General features: G+C 35.4%; 2 protein-coding genes and 1 long non-coding RNA gene across 3 annotated transcripts; all 3 read right to left on the reverse strand.

Moving 5' to 3' along the window:
- Positions 1-8,586: 8,586 nt before the first annotated feature.
- Positions 8,587-12,202, reverse strand: LOC118501356. The gene is made up of 2 exons (XR_004903995.1): positions 12,168-12,202; positions 8,587-9,435 (listed from the first exon to the last, which is right to left on the reverse strand). It is a non-coding gene; the product is annotated as an uncharacterized LOC118501356 (long non-coding RNA).
- LOC114490211 (olfactory receptor 10AG1-like) lies at positions 9,784-10,789 on the reverse strand. Its single transcript, XM_028504135.2, has one exon. The coding sequence runs from the start codon at positions 10,742-10,744 to the stop codon at positions 9,794-9,796; it is 951 nt and encodes a 316-aa protein (XP_028359936.1). The 5' UTR covers positions 10,745-10,789; the 3' UTR covers positions 9,784-9,793.
- Positions 12,203-18,951: 6,749 nt separating the features above from the next.
- Positions 18,952-20,110, reverse strand: LOC114490214 (olfactory receptor 10AG1-like). Its single transcript, XM_028504138.2, has one exon. The coding sequence runs from the start codon at positions 20,108-20,110 to the stop codon at positions 19,154-19,156; it is 957 nt and encodes a 318-aa protein (XP_028359939.1). The 3' UTR covers positions 18,952-19,153.
- Between the last annotated feature and the right edge of the window lie 333 nt (positions 20,111-20,443).

Here is a 20,443-nt window from a genome sequence, read left to right on the forward strand (position 1 = left end):
TTGTTTTCAATGCTGACATTATTTAAGAATTCCATTGCTGGGACTCTATCCTAAGAACACTAAAACACCAATACAAAAGAACCTTTGCACCCCGATGTTCATAGCAGCACAATTTACAATAGCTAGGTGCTGGAAGCAACCTAGATGCCCATCAGTAAATGAATGGATCAAAAAACTATGGTACATTTACACAATGGAATTCTATACAGTAGAAAGAAAGAAGGAGCTCATACCCTTTGCAACAGCATGGATGGAGCTGGAAAGCATTATGCTAAGTGAAACAAGCCAGGCAGTGAAAGACAAATACCACATGATATCACCTTTAACAGGAATCTAAACAACAAAACAAAACAAAACAAAAAACTAGCAAAATATAACCAAAGACACTGAAATAGGGGATAGTCTGACAGTGGCCAGAGGGGAGAGAAGAGGGAATTTCAGGGGGGAATGGGTAGGGATTACAGGAACAAATTTGGAGGACACATGGACAAAAGCTAAGGGTGGGGGGTAATGGGGGGAAGGGGGGAGGGTTGGGTGGAGGGGCTGAAACGGGAGTAGGGGGCAGAAAACTGTACTTGAACAATGATTGAAATAAAAAAAAAAAAAAGAATCTTGGGTTGGAATCAATTTCTCATGACAAAAACAGCATGCTGCTTCCTATTATTTAGTGAATGGTGATTTCTAAAGGTTTATGCTTATGAGGAAAATACATTTACAAGACAGGAAACTCCTATAGTCATGTGACACCGGAAAGTGACTAGGAGAGTTTCTTACAAAATATCAGGAGTCATTTGTCATCAGGGAAGGCCAGGGAGGAGTGGGCAGTGAGACACCTCAGGGGACCAAGATGTGACACAGCACAGCACCACAATGAGGAGCAGGCAGGGCTGACTACTGCAGGTGTGCATCCAAGTAGCTCAGCTGAAATGGAGTTTTAAGCTTCTTAATCAGCACGGTGTAGTATCATGCATGGCTAGAGAGATCTCCTGGTGCCACGGAGTATAAATTCTGGAAAAAGACTCAAATACAAGTGAGAATGTATCATTTAACAAAGAGAGCTTACCAAATTGGCAAGTTATGAACTACAAAATAAATACTACTGGAAGAAATTAGCAGCTTTACAAGAAAAAATAACAAATAATAAACGTTTCTTAATCCCTTATACTATAGCAAGAAAAACTCCCAATAATATACAAGTGTAAATATTTTACAAAATGAAATGATAAGGGTATTCTATGAAAAATTTTGAAATAATTTTGGAGTAAGAAATTTAACTATACCTCAAAATTTAGAAAGCAGGACACAAAAATTGAAAAAAATCTTTGCAAAATAAGTAATTCTGCATTATAAAAAGAAACAAACCTCCAATGTGAAGTCAAATAGAATTGATAGAATGGAAAATAATTACAAATAATATCTCAAATAAAGTGCTCTTATTCTTAAATACTCAGAATCAGTCCAAAATTAAAAAAAAATAAATAAACAGATGAAGGAACATTTCACAGAAAAGATATGAACGTAATTTTTTAAACATTTAGACACTCAACTTCAATTATAAAAAATTAAATTTTAATTTGAACAAGCAATTAGTTAAAAAACAAGACACTCCCTGTGCATTTTATGTATATAAGAAGGAAGCAGGCACCATTGATCAGCATCAGAATTGTGTTTGCTTTTTTAATCAATCAGTAAAATTTGCAGACATATGAAGTTATTCAGTAACATGATATTACATCAGCTGCAGATTGTCATCCAACTAAGTATAAAATATCACATGGGCGATCACTTTCTGACTTTATGGACCTTAATTTCGATATTGTCACATATCCTTGTTTCTCCCAGAGCTCTCTGATGTGTCTAAAATACAAGTTTTATAATTTATGCAAATTTCCCTAGTGCTTGCAATAAGAAGACTGCTTTGCCATGACCAGTGACCTTAAATGGTCATGGACATTATTTCTTTATTTGTTGGAAAATATATGTGGCTTGGTTTGGAGTAAGTCCTTGCATAGGTTTGATTCATTTCCCCCAAACAATTCAGTAGTATCACCACTCTTGAATATATGTATGTTGTTGATTATTTTTTGAGGTAAAGGGCAATTAATTTTCCTGAAATAGTTTCAGGAAAAATAGAAGTGTGGCATTGTTCCTTGAGGAAAACAAGTTCTTGCAATGTCTAAAGGAAAAGAATTTCCTGAGACCGGCATGGGAGGGTGGAATTCTGTGGTATGGTTTCTTTATGAGGTACAATGAAGGGGGTTCCCCTCCTGACTTCCTGACGTTCCATGTTCATCCATCTCACCATGGAGAAAGTCCCATCTTGTCTGCACTAGGGCCAGGATGTGGGCCACTGCCCAGAGTTTGTGTTCCGTATTAAAGTCCAGTCGATTTCAGACAGGAAAAGTCAAGAACCATAAGATATCACTCATATGTGGGATGTGAAAGTGAAAACCACAGATGAACAAACAAACAAACAAAAACTCAGGCACAGGCAGCAGTGTGGTGGTGACTAGAAGGAAAAGGGTGGGTGGGTTAGTAGTAAATGGTAAAGGAGGTCAAGTAAATTGTGAAAGAAGAAGATTTAAATTGGGTGGTAGGAATAGTGTGGTAGGCACACAGTGCAATATGCAGATGATGTATCATAGAACTGTACACTTGAAATGTATATAATCACATTAATCAATGTCACCCCAATAAATTTAATTAAAAGATAAAGTAAAACAAAATTAAAGAATTCTCTAGATAAAAGTAGACTGCTGGCTAAGGTGCTGTTTCGGTGCACATTCCTGCATCCATAAAGCTCCCATTGGTCCACACCTTTTACACCTATGGCGTGGTTAGTACTGATTCATTTATTTTAAAAAAATTGTGTGTTGTTGAGGAGTGTGTCATAGATCTCATTTGATTTTAATATGCCTTTTACTTGTTACTGATGAGTTATTTTCATTGTCTTGGTCATTTGGATTACCCTGTTTTGTGAAATGCCCCTTCAGGTTTCATGTCAACTTTTCTCTCAAGTTTTCTCTGTTTTGAATTTAGAGTAGTTCTTTGTATGTGGTGTATTAAGCATTTTGCATTGAAAATTTCACTCTGAATGGCCTCTTTGCATGCAGAACACTTCTTTGTCAATTCCATTCAACATATCAATGCTTTCCACTATGGGTACTGATCTTATTAAAACTATTTTATCACAGCCAAGGCCATAAAAATATATTACCTTTCAAAAGAGAGTCATGCTGCATTTAATATTTAGGCTTAAAGATTATTTGAATATTTTTGTAAATTATGTGAAACAAGGGTCACTTTTTACACATTTACATGAATTTATATTAATGTAACTTATTAAAATGCCATCTTTTCTACACTGCAAACTTTTACATATTCCAATGTGTTCATGTTTTGCAGCCATTCAGCAATTATTCTCGAAAGGCTTTCCATATACAGCATTTTTTACTGGCTGACTTCTTTTTAACTAAATAACAACAATGAATGGAGAGAGGAGCTAAAATATACACTATGAATTTTAGGGAAATATTGGGGCATGAATTCCTAGATAGAAGATATTATATTTTTGTGTAAATAGTTTCAAATGAGCAGCAAATTTATGCTGACAGAGACTAGTCCACTACCCCTAAGATTTTCTGAAATATTAGTTTCTTATTGGAAATATTACCATTTGCGATAGCAAAAAGTTGAGCCAAAAATGGCAGCTTCAAGAATAAGCAAGGAAAATCAATTCACTGTGGATTGAAAAAGAAAATACAAACTAACTTCTAATCAGACAAAAGCAGAATTAAAGGGGAAAACAGAAAATACATTCAAATCAGTGGCTGATGCATTGACCATTAAGTACCATTTCCTCTAGGCCATACTGTCACCCTTATTCCTCAGAATGTGTATCCTGGAATTAAACATCAGGGTGACAATGGTATAGAAAAGAGAGAGAAATGTGTCTGTCCTGGAAGAATGTTCGGATTTGGGTCATGAATGTTTGAATAGCAGAACAAAGCCACGACTATGTTGTGAGATGAGCAAGTAGAGAAAGTGTGGGCTCATCCTGTTGCTAATGGCAACTTCAGGGTGGTGGAGACAATTTTATTGTAGGAACCACATATCAACATAAAGGGGATCATAATAAACAGCAAAGGAACTGTAAAAACGGAAACCTTCAGGAAAGGGTCTCCATGGACCAGTTTGAATACTGAGAGGAGGTCGCAGAAGAAGTGAATAACTTAGTTAGATCCACAAAATGGCAGGGAGAAAATATGGCATGTCTTCCTCAACTTGACGGGACCTCTACTCATTCAACAGTTAGTCATTGTCAGCCAGATACAGAGCTCGCACTTCCTAACCAGAGGACACTGCAGAATGTCACAACTGGACACACTGCTGTCACAGAATGTCACTGTCAGTAAAAAGAATTCCATGTGCCCAAGCATTAAGATAAAACACACTTTTGTTACAGAAACAATGAAAGATAGATTTCTTTTGTGAGTCTAAATTTTTATAAGTATTCTACCAAGAGTGAGAAATACATAACAGATTTCCAGGAAGAAAAAATTACTGAGAAAAAATTGCTCTGGAGTTTGGAGAGCCTGGTCAGCTCTGATTATGAGGATAATGATGTCTTTTCCTTTGAGCACTATTACACAAACAAGAAAAATGTCACAAAAAAATCATTCAGAGATTGGGAATACAATAAAGTTCCCCCAAATCGAATTCCATCATTGAAGTGAAATTTGCATCTGGTTGATATGTTTTGGTGTTCCATCTGTAAAAGTAGTGACATTAGTCATCTACCCTTCTGATTTTTTTTTTGCCCAGAGGAGGTTGAGGAATTAATGTATAAAGTCATTATTTCCATTCAAATGGCAGCCTTTTACATCATAATATTAAAGAGAAAAACTGAATACAATGGTGAACACATGCTAAAGCTAAATATAGGGACACAATGAAATACATAGTAAGTTGGCATTTTAATGCGATCAAAGGGTTCTGGAAATAGCATTTTTAGCTTTTGTTTGTGGACAGGGCAAAGTGAGTCTTTTTACCCCACATACTACAGAGTCCTTCAGCAGAATGATTGGCGTCCGTCACAGTTCCCAGTGGGGAGCTCGCCATACTGCTCTGCCTTGTGCTTCTGGCCCCAGGAGGCTTCCACCTGCCCTTTGGCAAGCAGCGCATGTGCATTCCTGAACTGTAACACTGCTCTTGCTCTTCCTGATTCTGCACGAACTTTTCCCCAGAATTTTATTCTTGTTTCACTTATGTATCAAAATCAAATACATGACATTATCACCAGGCATCATGTTTCAAGAGCTTTCCTTGACTCAATCCCATCATGCAGCAGAGGCTCGATAAATGTATTCTGACCTGTACATTGTTTAACTAGCAATGAACATAAGAAGTAAATTGCATAGCTAATATTAGAGGAAAGTTGCTTTGTGCATATAACCTGATGTATCTTGCTGTCTGTGATTAGCTGTTCTCATTAAAACAATTCTTATTTTAATAATTATCTGAGATACATATAGAAATCCAAATTATGAAATATAATTGTTAGGCAGTTGCTCCCCAAAATCAAGTCCTAAAGTAATTGGCCTCAAGTTTGTAGTTCTCCTTTGAAGGTAGAAAGAACTGTGGAAACTAATATGGAAAAACAACTTCTGAATGGAGTCAGAGCCACTATCCCAGGTGCAGGGCCTTGCTTTTCTTACTTCTCAATCAAGCCTTCAGAATGTTTGGGTAAAATAACCTTTTCACTGGGCCAAAGCAGCCTTGTATTCCAACTGATTTCAGAACTAACAGGGAAGCAGACATCCTGACTGCAATACTGAACATTAAAGACATCCTTAGAATTAGCACCATTATGTGTATCTAAAGACTAACTTAGCTTGGGTGCACCTATAGAGATTTCTTCCTTGGCTTATAAATTCCCATAGAAAGTCCTTCGTTCTTTTCACGTAATTATTTTCCTTCCCTTTCACATAAATACTCCTTGCCTCCATCCCAGAACACAAACACTTGTTGGATTTCTGCCTTCATCAGTGCTACCCAAATAGCTATTCTTTGATCTAAATTAAATGCTGTTACCTCTCACTTTGTCTTTTTATTTTTAAGGATAACAGAACCCCTCCCCTCAAAAATGAATAAGGTGGTTTGGAAAATATTTGGGAAAGAATAAAATTGTATGTGTTTTGAAGCAAGTAAAAGTACAAAGAGAAAAATAAGGTGACAAAGAAATGAGAGATCCTATATTTGTATACTACCTTAATTTGAGTATTCTTAATAAGAAAATCACTTCTAAAATATATTTTATGTTAAAAAAGTCAGAGATTTAATTTCCCTTAATGCAGCATACAACTTTTTCTATGGTGAGGCATAGAAGCACCCATAAATGAAGATAAACCAGTATTGTTCCTATTAAAAAGGATTTGGTCCAAATAAATTTCAGTTATTTACCTGATTAATTATTCACACAAACATGCTGTATTTATGTATTTTTGTATTTATGATCTCTACAGTGCTTTAGTACCATTTCAGTTTTTAATTTCCTATATCATCATAAAAGTGAGAAGTCCAAATTTTCAGCTTTGATTTCAGTGCAGATTTTGAGCTGAAATATGTCTTCTTTAACATGGTGTCTTCTGAATTTTGTTTCTCAGAATTTTAGTGTTCTAAAATAAATTAAAATGTCAATGCAACAATTCAGATTGATATAAAATAATGTGCACATTCTCCTCCAGATTTAGTTATACCTGCTTTTTTCCTGCCTCTTGGAACAGTTTAAGTACATGTGCTTTTGCATGTATATGTAAGAAACATTTATTTTAATAATAATTGCTGTGTAAGATGTAACAAAACTACTGTGGATACTCAAACCTATTTATTTACTGATGGTTTTCAACCATCATAATGGGTGCTTGACAATCCTGGCTACAATCCATTGTATGACAGAAATTGCAGCCTCACCTCAACACCTTTTGTCCTCTGATCTCTCCAGAAGCCTGGATTCTTTACACACTTCATTCAATTCCAAGTAAGCCTGCAGTAACACATTCAGGGGATACAAAAAATAAAATCCTAAGAAGTTCCAGCTGCTGAGTGTGTTTCAGACCTTTCATATGTGCCTGCGTCAGAGAAAATGCACTTGCAGAGTGGCCCAGAGGCTTCACATGACCCCAAGTTACCTCTGTGTGCTCCATATACATGTTTGATAAGAGCATTTCATGGATAGGGAATATTTGTTTGATCAATTATTTGGCATGTTCAGGGAAAATATTTTCCTAATTGGGTTGATATAGTGAAGTCTCAAAAATGTTAACACATTTGTTTGATTGTCATTAAGTTTGAATAGATTTAAATTATCTTAGTTATTTCCCATGTGCCTTATTTAGTGCTTTAATTCTCAATGTTTTTAGTGTCTTACATATTTAAGTTTTGCTTTTTTTACTTTGTCATTTTTTAATTTGTTTGAATTATTTTTGTTAGCAACATATGAAAAGCATTTAATACATATTTTTGGTACTAAAAAAGAGACATAGGCCCAATTTATGAATGTACCACGGTCATCTATGTTCATTTTGATTTGTACAAGACCAGAAACTCATAAATGTCATTATTTGTATAATTTTTATATTGTTAATTATCTTTCTCATTTGTCAAATATAGAACTTCTTCACTCATTTAATACCTATTGACATTTTTCTTTATTTTTTGTTTTGAGGATTCTTTTATTTATCATAATTTAATATTCACTTACAGTCATTTATTTTCAACTATGTTCATTTTTAATAATCTTAGCATAATAATATTACACCTCAATGTCTACTATAAAGGCCTTTTAGTTGTTTTTATTTAAAAGATAACGTACATGGATACAGTGGGATACAAAAAGTTATAAGAAAAGGTGAAACAGTGCCACCTGAGATAACATGGATGCACCTTAAGAATATTATGCTAAGCCAAATGAGTCAAACAGAAAAAGTTAAGATCCATATGATTTCACTCATTGTGGAAAATAAAACTAAGTTAACAAATAAACAAGAAAAACCCTCATAGATAGACCATAGGAAGGTAGTTCCCAGAGGGAAGGGGGAAGGGGGCAGTAAAGGGTGAAGGGGGTCAAATATATGGCGGCAGAAGGTGACTTCACCTTGCATGGGGAACACTAAACGCAGTATGCAGGTGATGTATCATGGAATCGAACCCTTGAAACATATATAATTTTGTTAACCAGTCACCTAATACATTGAATTAAAAAAAGAGTCTTAATGTTATATATTGATACCTTTTAGTTCACAAAAAAATCTGTTGTGTCTTTCAAAAATCAAAGATAATTTGGTTGATATTGAAATTTCTCTGCCAAGTGCTGAATATCCTTAAGACAATTAATAGGAGTCAGAAAGGGTGAAATGGAAGAATATTGTTTGCTATGTAGTTTTATATTTACTGGAGTTACTTCTTTTAATTTACATATTATATTTTCTCTTATAAATCTCAGCTATAAATAAAAATAATTAAAAATCATAAATTATTTGAAATCCTGTCACTGTGAAGAGGCCAATATTTTCTTCTAATACTCAAAACAGACTGGTTGGTGGTTGCCAGAGGCAGGGCAGTGGGTAGGCAAAGTGGATGATGTGGGCGAAAGGTACAAGCTTCCAGTTGTTAAATAAGTAATTCATATGGATGTCATCTCCATGGTGACTTTAGGTGACAGTACTGTATTGCATATGTGAAAGCAGGTAGGACAGTAGATCTTAACCACAGTTCTAGAACTCAGAGTCCAAAATCACAGCATCGGCTGGGTCTTACTCCTTCTGAAGGTTGTAAGGGAGAATGATTCTTCCTTCTTCCAGCTTTTGGTGGTTCTTGACTTTCTGGGTTGCATGATTCTTGGCTGCATCACTCCAACCTCTGCTTCTATCTTCACATGATATTCTTCTCTGTACTTCTGTATCTGTTTCCTAAACTTCCTGTGCCTTTCTGTCTCATAAGGACACTGTTCATAGGATTTAGTGCCCACCTTAAGTTAGGATGATCTCATTCTCTTAAATCTGCAAAGGCCACATTTGTAGGCTCTAGATGAACATATATTTAAAGGGGCCGACATTCAACCAGATACACATCGATATGGATAGTTTACAGTAAAAATTTCAGATACTCCTAATACTAAATAGATATGACTAAAGCAAAACCTGAACCTACAAGGGGAGGGGATGATGTAATAACAGAACAGAGTGCTGAGATAATAGTGGAGGGGGCTCCCTCCGGATTTGTAGCCATAAAGTGCCATGGACAGCAACAACAGATTGAAATGAGGAAAAATGCAAGAGAAACACTAAGATTCCCCTGCTTCTGTTGTCTTGGCTGCTGCTGGTTTTTCTTATTAGCCAAATCCAATCACAGTGCAGAGCAGGTCAGTAACCATATCTGAAGGAGTGGGAAGATTACAGAAATTACATCAGAGAACATAACTCTAATCCATGATTATGTAACACACCCAGTTAACAATGTATTGCTGGGGCAATCTCCTTAATTCACTAGTTCGTAATGAGAGGAAAGATGAATTCTTCAGATTAGATTGTTACAATTGAGATTATCTGTGCCCTCATTATAGAGAAACTCTTTCCTTAACCTTATGAAACTAAAACCCCTTAACATAATGTGAAGTTCCTATCATGATATTCATGATTATCATTTAAACATACAATAACAAAACTATATATTTTCTGTTGTATCTATATGGCCAAGACAAAAACAAAGTCTTCTGTAATTTCAAGTGTCTGAATCATTGTAATGACTTAGTTAGTAGTTTTTTCAGTGCCACCATGATGTCTTTGTTCCTCAGGGTGTATATGATGGGATTCAATGTCGGGATCAAAATGGTGTAGAAAAGAGAGATCAGTTTTCCGATTCCTTCAGATTCATTTGGTTTGGGTTGTAAATAAGTGATGGTAGCTGTGCCATAGAATAAGATGACAACTATGAGGTGAGAGGAACAGGTGGAGAAGGCTTTAGACTTGCCTCTGGCTGATGACAATTTCAGAATGTTGGAAATAATTTTGCCATAGGAGACAACAATCAACAGAAATGGAACTGTGACAAATACCACTGCAACTATGTAGACTGCTATCTCATTCACAAACGTGTCCCCACAAGCTAGCTTCAGTACTGGGGGGAGGTCACAGAAGAAATGATTAATTGTGTTAGATCCACAAAAGGGCAGAGAAAAAATCTGCCATGTTTGCCCGATTACAACAGGAACTGCACTGACCCAGGAGGCAATCACCAGCTGGACACAGACCTTCTGGTTCATCACTACAGTGTAATGCAGAGGGTTGCAAATGGCCACGTAGCGGTCATAAGCCATCACTGTCAAGAGGAGACACTCCGAGCCTCCAAACATAAGGACGAAACACATTTGTGTTGCACAAGCGAGCAAAGAAATGTTTCCTTTCTGGCTCAAAAGGTCCATGAGCATTCTTGGGATAGTGACTGTTACATAACAGATTTCTAGAAAGGAAAAATTGCTGAGAAAAAAATACATGGGTGTTTGGAGGGCAGGGTCAATTTTTGTTATCAGTATAACAATGCTATTGCACATGAGGATGGTCAGATAGATGACTAAAAATATCCCAAATAGAATCCACCAGATATTGGGAATATCGGAAAACCCCAAGAGAACAAACTCCATCATTGTAGTGACATTCGATTTTTCTGTTTTTAATTTATTCTTCATCTGCAAATATGGGAAATTCAGGATGGTTTATTCATTAATGTTCTTGAACCACATTCTCCTCTCCTATAAACTGGATTAAATGCATGAAGGTATTTCTATAAACTCTAAAATTATTTTTATCATTGCCTTGGTCTGTTTCTAGGGAATATGATTGGAAACTTCAGAAATGAGCTGATGTGCATTTAAAATCAATCAAGAAATAAAATTCTAATGCATCTTTTATACTTGGATGTGATGATACCTGAGAAAGTGTGCCTTGTTATTTAGAGCTTATTGTGCAAGACTAATATCTCTTGCAGCCTTATTCAGAGTGGAATTATGACACAGGCTTTTTCTATATATTTTGTCTGGGTTCATCATTTTATTTTTCTGTATTGATTGGCTTATTCTATCCTCTTTCAATTCAAAGCTATTCTCTTAAAGTTTTGTTTGATTCTTGTTCAAAATGAGTTTGAAGTCCTCCCATTTATGTTTCAGTAAGAATCAGTTATTTTAAATAATTCTTTTTAAGTTAGGGAATAAATAAATGCTATATTAATGTTCTACATTATGTATCACTCCTGTCACTTATGCTAAATAGAATTCTATCATCTTGTTAAATAACTTTCATTATTAACACTTCCTATATAATATATGCAGTGTGTAATAACTATCAATAAACCTTTAACTCAGTGAAGAAGTATGGCTCATTCATTCACAGTATTTTTTTATATTTAATTCCTTATTTATGTAAGATTCTATGATCCATTGTCATATAATTCTCTTGTAACCAAATACAATTCTCTTACTTTATTTTCCCTTCATAATTTTGGCTAATAAAGCTTAATTTGAGTAGACCCTACTATTTTTTTCCTTTGTGCATGTAAATGGTTGGAACATATAAATGAAACTAAACACACACATATACATAGACACACATCAACACTCACATACTCAGTCTTGCCTCCATTCATATTAAAGTCATTAGTCTCAGACAGTCAGCACAGCCTGACTTTTCTATTATACTTTATTAATAGTTGTCTGAAACTTTCCAAACAAATATGCTTTCTGATCTCATCAAACCCAATACAACTATCTTTCCTTCAAAACCCATCACTTGTTTTTTGCCTCAATAGTACTCTGAAATAAAACTAAAACGACAAATATTCTCTCATATTTCTCTATTTTTATCACTACTTTTTTGAAATATTACCTTATGGGCATAATTTTATTATAAATATCATTATTTTTATTTCACCCATTGCTAATTTTATTTTACTTGATAATTAAGAAACTTAAGAACTACATGATTTATCTTAAGTAGTTATTCATTTTTAGATGAAGTTCTCAGAATTCATGTTCCTCTATTTTATTCTCTGCATGTTGATACTCAAATCTAGAACATCTTTAAATAAAATAGGCTAAAAACACAATGACAACTCACCTTTATGGATTTGCTTGAAGCTGTCTGTATGAATGTGTTTTCTAACCCATAAACTTTTTAAGGTCTCTTGTATCAGGAAGCCATTGTAATTCTACAATATTCCTGTAGCTTTAGTGTCAGATGCTCTTAAATTGGAAGTAGCTAGCCATGCTCACCCTGGGGGACTTCTCTCATGTATGAATTTAATTTCCAGATGGCTGCTTCTATTTTGACATCATCTGGGATTATGATTTGAAATTGCTTTCTCTGTAGGTCACCTGTCCTCTGCAGCACCTTCTTGGCATAAAGCTCCCCACAGTGGGATAGTCCCTGGGTGAAGAAATGTCACTTAATTGTCTAGGATCACTTTCAAGATGAAGTTAAAAAACCTTTCCATGTATTATATTTAAGACCCTTATATATTGGTGTGGATTCACCTTCCTTCATTTTATTTCCATAATTTATCCAGATCTAGAGCATCCAGGCCTTTAGAAAACTGTATCACATGTATTGTTTGGGACAGGGCACGCTTTTTCTCTTCAATATGCAATGCGGGGTGGTAGGATCCCTTTTCAGAAGTATAATGCTCTGTCCTTAGACTAATTTTTATCAAAATTACAGCAGGATATATGTGCTGGCAAAATTCTAGACAGTTTTATCATGTTATAGCACCTGCTCAGGAATCCAGGAAGATATTTAGCTGACTCAAAATATAAGCCATTCATAGACACAGACAACAGCATGGTGGTTACCAGAGGGAAGGGGTGGAGGAGTAGTAAAGGTTAAAGGGGGCCAAATATATGATGATGGGAGATTTGACTTTGGGGGATGGACATACAGTGCAATATACTCACAATGTATCATAGAATTATACACATGACACATATATAATCATTAACCAGTGTCATCCCAATAAATTAAATTAAAAAAATAAAATATAAAGAAAATTTTAAAAATTCAATATATGGGAAGCATCAAGTGTGAAGTGCAATTAAATATACAAGCATTTTAAGCAAGACTACCTAAGACAGAAAAAAGAAACTTTTGTGTCAAAATTCTTTTCTGATTTCAGCTACTTCTGGGCACGTACAGAGATAAAACTTTATCACATTTAAGAATCCCAATATCCACCTCTACTTGTAATTGCATTTGTTTCTGTTCTGGGGTTCGTTGGCTGTTGGACAGTGTGTTTCTAGAACTGCATCCCTTTTTCTATATTAAGCCTCCTCCTGTTTACGACAGCATGCCTCTCACACACTGGCCCTTGTACTCTTTCCTATGACTGTTTCAGTGTCAGACTTCCTTCACTTTTATTTATAAATGAGAACTGCATTCATGATTGGCCTCAAGTAAGTTTGACAGTTACTTACAAGCTGGGACAACTTGAATGTTCATCCCCCATTAGAGGACACTGATCTAATCTCTATTCTATTATTAAGACAAAGAATTAGAGATTTCCTTATTCAATTAAGTATCACCATTATCTCAAAAAATAACTAAAAACAAGTAGTTCCTCAGCTATGTCCATGGTTGAACAAAATAAGGACACATCTTACAGTCCAACTTGGTGTCACTAATTAGGAAACTGGTTTCTTTCATCTGAGAATCCCACTGTTCTCTAGTTCATTCTTCTTCACAGTTCCATATTACATTTTTAGCATTCAAAGAGCTTGGCATTAAAGACACACAGGAAATAAGGAAACAAACCCACTCTGAAGAGCTTCAACACATTACTTGTACCCACATGCTATTAGAGAAACTAATCACGTGATTTCACGTAGCTATGAGAGTGTCAGGGAATGGTGTTGGCTGAAGATCAAAGAAACAGAAATACATTTGGAGAGCATCAAGCCAGGCTCTGCCACAGCCCTCCCTTTTGGTCACTAACAATGTGTTATAGCATGCTGTAACATATACACCTTTAGATTTAAGTTTTAATATGACATATATAGAACAGAATCATTATGAGTAGTACATGTCTATGTATTTTAGTTGGTTTTTAGATATATTTGTGTCTAATGAAATATTATTATTTCCATTCCTAAATTAGCAACATTATGGAAGCATAATTTATAAAAATTAAAGGTCAATCTTTAAAATGCACACAATGAGATTTAAAATAAGATGCAATTTGACACATATCAGGTCTTTCCAGAAAGTATCCAGCCATGTAATATGAAAAATAGCGACATTTATTGAAGAAGACACAACATACAAGAAACATTGAACATAGGACAATGATGCCTCAGTCCCCTTCAAAGTGGGCACCTTGGAACCTCACACAGTTCTCCCAATCAGTACCAGCTGTCCCACTGTATTTTCCTGAATCTCACTGATGGTCTGAAATCTCTTCCCTTTCAAAGGTGATTTTAGTTTTGGGAAAAGGCAGAGTCACAGGGCAGCACATCTGGGCTGTAGGGGGCCTGAGTCATCTGGGTGATTTGATATTTTGCCAAAAACTCTGTACAAGATGTGATGCATCAGCAGATACATTGTTGTGATGAAGCTGCCAATCACCAGTTGCTCATAGCTGCAGCTTCTGAATCATCAAACAGTTTCCATGGAGGAACGTTCAAGCTTAATGCAGAATTTGATGCTGATTTGTTGCTCTACTCCCTTAGTCATTTTGAATGCGATGACCACACAGTATACACACCCATTCAGTGGCGTCTACCATCCCCACTGACTAGTACAGTGAAACTGTCAGTGTTTACATGTGTTCATTCCAGACCACTCTCCTTGGCTGCCAGTAGCATGATGTTGCACAAACAGTTCTCCTTATATTAACAATGGCTGGACTTTTTCCTGATAGACCTCATATACATACATGTGTGAAACCATTGCTATGGTTAAGATACAGAGCAATCATATTATCCAAAATATTTTCCTAATATTCCATATTTTTAGTTATTAAGTATATGAATTGATTTTTATAATTTTACATTCCAGCTGATTGCTAGTAACATATAAACAGTTGAAATGATGTTAACATTTAACAGCATATCCTTGTTCAAGTCATGTAATTATTTCAGGAGTTGTTTTGTGAATACGCTAAGATATTCTAGGTAAAAAATCAACTCTACCAAAACAACCACTTTTTTTCTTTGCAATTTTAATTTATTTTCCCTTACTTCATTTGGAGTTTATTTGCTTATTTGTTGAGAATATGTCAATTAGTTAATAAATATTTGAGGTTTTAAAAGAAATATCTTGTTTTCTTTGTGTCCTCATTAATTCTAGTGTATTCAGAGAAAATATTCCAAACCTTTGAAACTTACAAGCACTGCTCTGCAAGTCAGCGTATGGACTACCTTTGTAAATGCACCTAGTGCTCTTGAAAGCGTGCATAATATGCATTTCGTGTGTAATATTATTCACACAGTTTATTCCATACCGATTTTTTTAGTTTCCCACAGGTGAGTGAAACATAAATGTGAAGATTTCCTGCTATGATTATAGTATTGCCAAGTAATTATTTTTAGTCTCAGTCACTGTATTTTGAGATTCTGTTTTTAGGTACATACAAATTTATGATATTTGTGTCTTCCTAATAAATTAACCTTTTTCATGTCAATGTAATATACCTGTTTATTTCTTTAATACAATAGCTACTCAAGTTTTTTTATGCTTACTGTTTGCATGGTAAAGTTTTCCTATTCATTAATTTTTAATTAATATTTTCTAGCTTTAAAGTGTGTTTCATGTAGATAGCACGTATTTGATTCTGTCTTTGTAAAGTATTCTCTGCTTTATAATTGTACAGTTTATTAATGAAAATTCAGTGGACTTAGATATGTTTGGAATTAGTCTCATCTTTCTTTTTCTTTTTTTATTGTTGTTCAAGCACAGTTCTCTCCATCCCCCGCTGCCACTCCCTGCTAACCTACCTGCTTCCACTTCCCACCCTCGACCTTACCACCCTTTGGCTTTGTCCATGGGTCCCTTATACATGATCCTTGATAACCCTTCTTATTTTTCCCCTATTATGCCCCTTCCCCTCCCACTCTGGTTACTGTCAGAGTGGTTCTGACTCTTTATTTCAATGTCTCTGGTTATATTTTGCTTGCTTATTTGTTTTATTGATTAGGTTCCACTTATAGGTGAGATCATATAGTATTTGTCTTTCATGATATAATTTATTTCATTTAGCATAATGCTCTCCAGGCCCAAACATGGTTTCACTAAAGGTAGGAGCTCCTTTTTTCTTCCTGTTGTGTGTTATTCCATTGTGTAAATGTACCACAGTTTGTTGATCTGCTTATTTAATGTTGTGCACTTAGGTTGCTTCCAGCACTTGGCTATTGTAAATTGTGCTGCTATGAACATTGGGGTGCATTGGTTCTTTTGAATTGGTGTTTCAGGATTCTTAGGGTATAACCCCAGCAGTGGAATTGCCAGGTCAAAAGGCAGTTCCAGTTTTGGTTTCCTGAGAATATTCCATACTGTTTTCCACAGTGGCTGCACCAGTCTGCATTCCCACCAACAGTGCATGAGCGTTCCGTTTTTCTCACATCCTCACCAGCACTTGTGTTGTTGTTCAGATCCTTTTTTAAAGAAAACTTTATTGATTTGTCTCCTCTTTGTTGATTCTTTATTTCCTCTTTCTTAAACTCTTAGATTATTTAGATTTTATAAGGTTCTGTTTTACTTTATGTATTGGTTTTATTTTAGCTTATACATTTTTAAACCAAACAGTCTACATTACTTATGCACAACTTTATGTACTCTATAAACCTGTCTTAACTTTTGCCTTCATGAGAGGTATTCAAAAAGTAAGTAAGTACAACTTCTTGATCTGCCTTTACTCATTCTGCTGGGAAAATTTACAAAGGCTTTCTTAATTCCAATATGGCAAATTATTTCTCCTTCTTCCCACTGTCCTTTGGAGTCAGCAGAGGTAAAACTGCCCATAAATTAACATTTTATGTCTATAAAAACTATTTAGTGTTTTGCAGCTCAAGTGCTCATCTTCATGTGGGACCTACCTGTGACACACCTGCACCTCTTATCCAAGGAGTCAGGCTGATGCAAAGAAGTCCATCTTTCTCCATTGCATTGGCATGATGAGGACAATCCCCTGGACCACACAAGGGTTTCACCACTTTTATGGCACCTCTATAATACTATTCATATTTCCTCCATCTTAGTCCAACTGGATTTCCACATGTAATGTCTGATAGGAAATTCTAAGGTTATACATTTTAAAAGGAAATAGAATTTTGATGTTCATATGTTGACTGAACACATAACTTAAAATGCAGCACGGTGTAAACCAGTACCACCTTGTCTTCTGCTACTTCAGAGATCTTTCAGTTTTAGTATTCTATACATGACAGTCTGATCTTATTAGGGAGAACATAGCTAAAATATTAAAAAGTAATCTCCTATTATTTTTATGGCTCTTTTGCACAGTATTTAAGAACATCTCTAAGATGTATTTACTTATGATGTTTAATAGTCTCTTTTATAGAGATAAAATGACAAAAATGTATTTTCTTATAATTGTATACTATTAAGACCTTGATAATTGTTTCTTAATTTTTTTTCATACTTTCTCTCTAAGTTGAGATTTTAATGTCATGAAGAAATTGTACAAAAATTGTGTTATATGTACTTTCTCATTACCTTCTAACAAACTCTGATGATAGATGTGATAAGGAGAGATGGAGAAGGTGGAGATTAGTAAAGGTATTCAGTATTTTGAAAGGAACATCATGGACAATGTAGTGAGACCCCCAAGGCTTGGAAAGGTTTGTCCCAGGAGTTACGGAATGCAGGATCATGTGGAGCAAAAGAAATGTAGGGAGTAGAGAGATGACTAACAAGGATTATTGAATTTTGCTGCTTTAGCACTCAAACATGTCTTTTATCTTCTTACACAGTTATTCTTTATCATTAGGTCCCATACAGTTTCTTTAAAGAAAGAAGAAAGGAAAGGGAGCTGGAAATAAGAAAAATGATTCCCACATAACTCAGAGATACCATTTTAATTTTTTTTATATAAAAATATTTGTTTCCCTGGCTGGCGTAGCTCAGTGGATTGAGCACGGGCTGTGAACCAAAGTGTCGCAGGTTCGATTCCCAATCAGGGCGCATGCTTGGGATGCAGGCCACAGTCCCCAGCAACCGCACATTGGTTCCTCTCTCTCTCTCTTTCTCTCTCTCTCTCTCTCTCTCTCTCTCCCCTCCCTTCCCACTCTAAAATAAATAAAATCTTTAAAAAAATAAAATAAATAAATAAAAATATTTGTTTCAGTTACTCAAATCCCTTTATTTTTCTTCCATCCATAACTTGTATTCTTTTTTCTATGCACTTAAGACCTACACAACAAAATAAGAATAAAAATATGCTTATTGCCATAATAAAGTGATGGCAACTAATTAGTATTCCAGACAAAAACTGAATTCTGGAACTATGTGTGCCCACTTTTTTCACATGTGAATTTATCTTTGGGGAGTTAGCTGAAGAATCACCATTAAAAACTGATAGAATGTATTTTTTTCTTTAATTCATTGACTTAATGTCGTTGGATTCCCATCTTTCCTTTCTTTTCATGAGCTTGCCTGATTATGAGTTATTAATCATAAGCAAATAAAACATCAATAGTTACACCTTTGCTATTAATCATTCTTTCAATTTAGCTAAGTTAATTAGACACCTGTTATTTTTCAGGCAATATGTTGAGCTCTGGAAATACAAAGATGAATCACCTTGTTGTGAAAAAGAAAATGTAGGTAATATTCTGGGGTCTTTAAAAGGAACAACAACAGCAATAACAAACTTTAATGACCCCAGTGTGTTGTTTCAGATATCATGATACCTTGGATTGAGTTTGGAATTAATTTGCTATTTAAAAATACCAGCAGAGTTTATTTCATGTGAGATATAATATGATATAACCCATCCAGAATAATTAAGATTTCTAGCAATCTTGGAAAAGAATCAAAATTAGTGTCTGGATACTATGATAAGTAAGAAACAAATTTTGGGAAGTTACATTGCCAAGTCATAGAACAATCCATTTTGACAAGAATTTTTTCAGTGCTACCATAACATCTTTGTTTCTCAGACAATATATCATGGGGTTAAACACTGGTGTCACAATGGTGTAAAAGAGAGAAAGAAATTTGTCCATCCCTGTTGAATGACTCGACTTTGGTCTCAAATATGAAATGATGCCTGATCCAAAGAATAAAGCCACAACCATGAGATGAGAAGAGCAGGTGGAGAACGCCTTGGCTCGCCCTGTTACTGATGGTAGCTTCATTATGGTGGAGATTATTTTCACATAAGATCCAAAAATCAACATAAAAGGAATAGTGACAACTAAGACAGCAACCACATAAATCAACATCTCTGCCATAAAAGTGTCCCCACAGGCAAGCTGAAGTACTGGAGGCACATCACAGAAAAAGTGATTCAGCTGATGAGATCCACAGAAGGGTAGAGAGAAAATCTGGTAGGTGAACCCTATGTGGACTGGAATTCCAGTCACCCAACAGCCAGCTGCCAACTGGATGCACATCCTGCTGTTCATGATGAGAGGGTAGAGTAATGGGTTGCAGATGGCAATATACCTGTCATAAGCCATTACAGTCAGAATAAAGCACTCAGTGGCTCCCAAGACCAGAAAGAAATACATCTGAGTAGCACAAGCCAGAAAGGAAATATTTCTGTTTTGTGTACAAAGATCTATTAACATTCTGGGGACGATGACTGACACGTAACATATTTCCAAAGAAGAAAAGTTCCCAAGGAAATAATACATGGGGTTTCGAAGGGAAGGATCAACATTGATTATGATAATAATGAGGCTATTTCCCATCAGAATAATCACATAAATTATCAAAAACACCCCAAACAGAAATCCTTGGAGGTCAGGAACATCAGAAAAGCCAAGCAGGATAAAACCTATCAATGTGGTCTGGTTCCCCTGTGGGAGATTTTGTCCTGTGGGTTCCATACATGAACACAGTGATTTCAGGCTTAGAAGTCACTTGAACTCACTGGCATGAGATAGATAATCTGCTTTTTTTTAATTTGTTCTTTGTTTTTGTATTTTTGGTAGTATATTTCAAGTCCAATATCCTAAAATTCTAGTATGTAAAAGCAGAAAACAATCTTAAATCGAATTTTTCCTGTTCATATTAACGATGTGGGTAAATGGATAGCACAGCAAAACAGACAACAATCCAATGAGACCAGAACAGGCCAGGTAGCTTAGTCTCAGGACAAGAACTGCTCTAGGTAACCTGTAGCATTCTCTCATTAGAAATTTTACTCCTTCTGACCTATC

The sequence above is a fragment of the Phyllostomus discolor genome, chromosome 6 (genome assembly GCF_004126475.2).
Source record: "Phyllostomus discolor isolate MPI-MPIP mPhyDis1 chromosome 6, mPhyDis1.pri.v3, whole genome shotgun sequence".
Lineage (NCBI taxonomy): Eukaryota > Metazoa > Chordata > Mammalia > Chiroptera > Phyllostomidae > Phyllostomus > Phyllostomus discolor.

Excerpts from the sequence above, each read along its gene's own strand:
- LOC114490214 (XM_028504138.2), bottom strand. The coding sequence starts at position 20,110 with ATGGAACCCACAGGACAAAATCTCCCACAGGGGAACCAGACCACATTG.
- LOC114490211 (XM_028504135.2), bottom strand. The coding sequence starts at position 10,744 with ATGAAGAATAAATTAAAAACAGAAAAATCGAATGTCACTACAATGATG.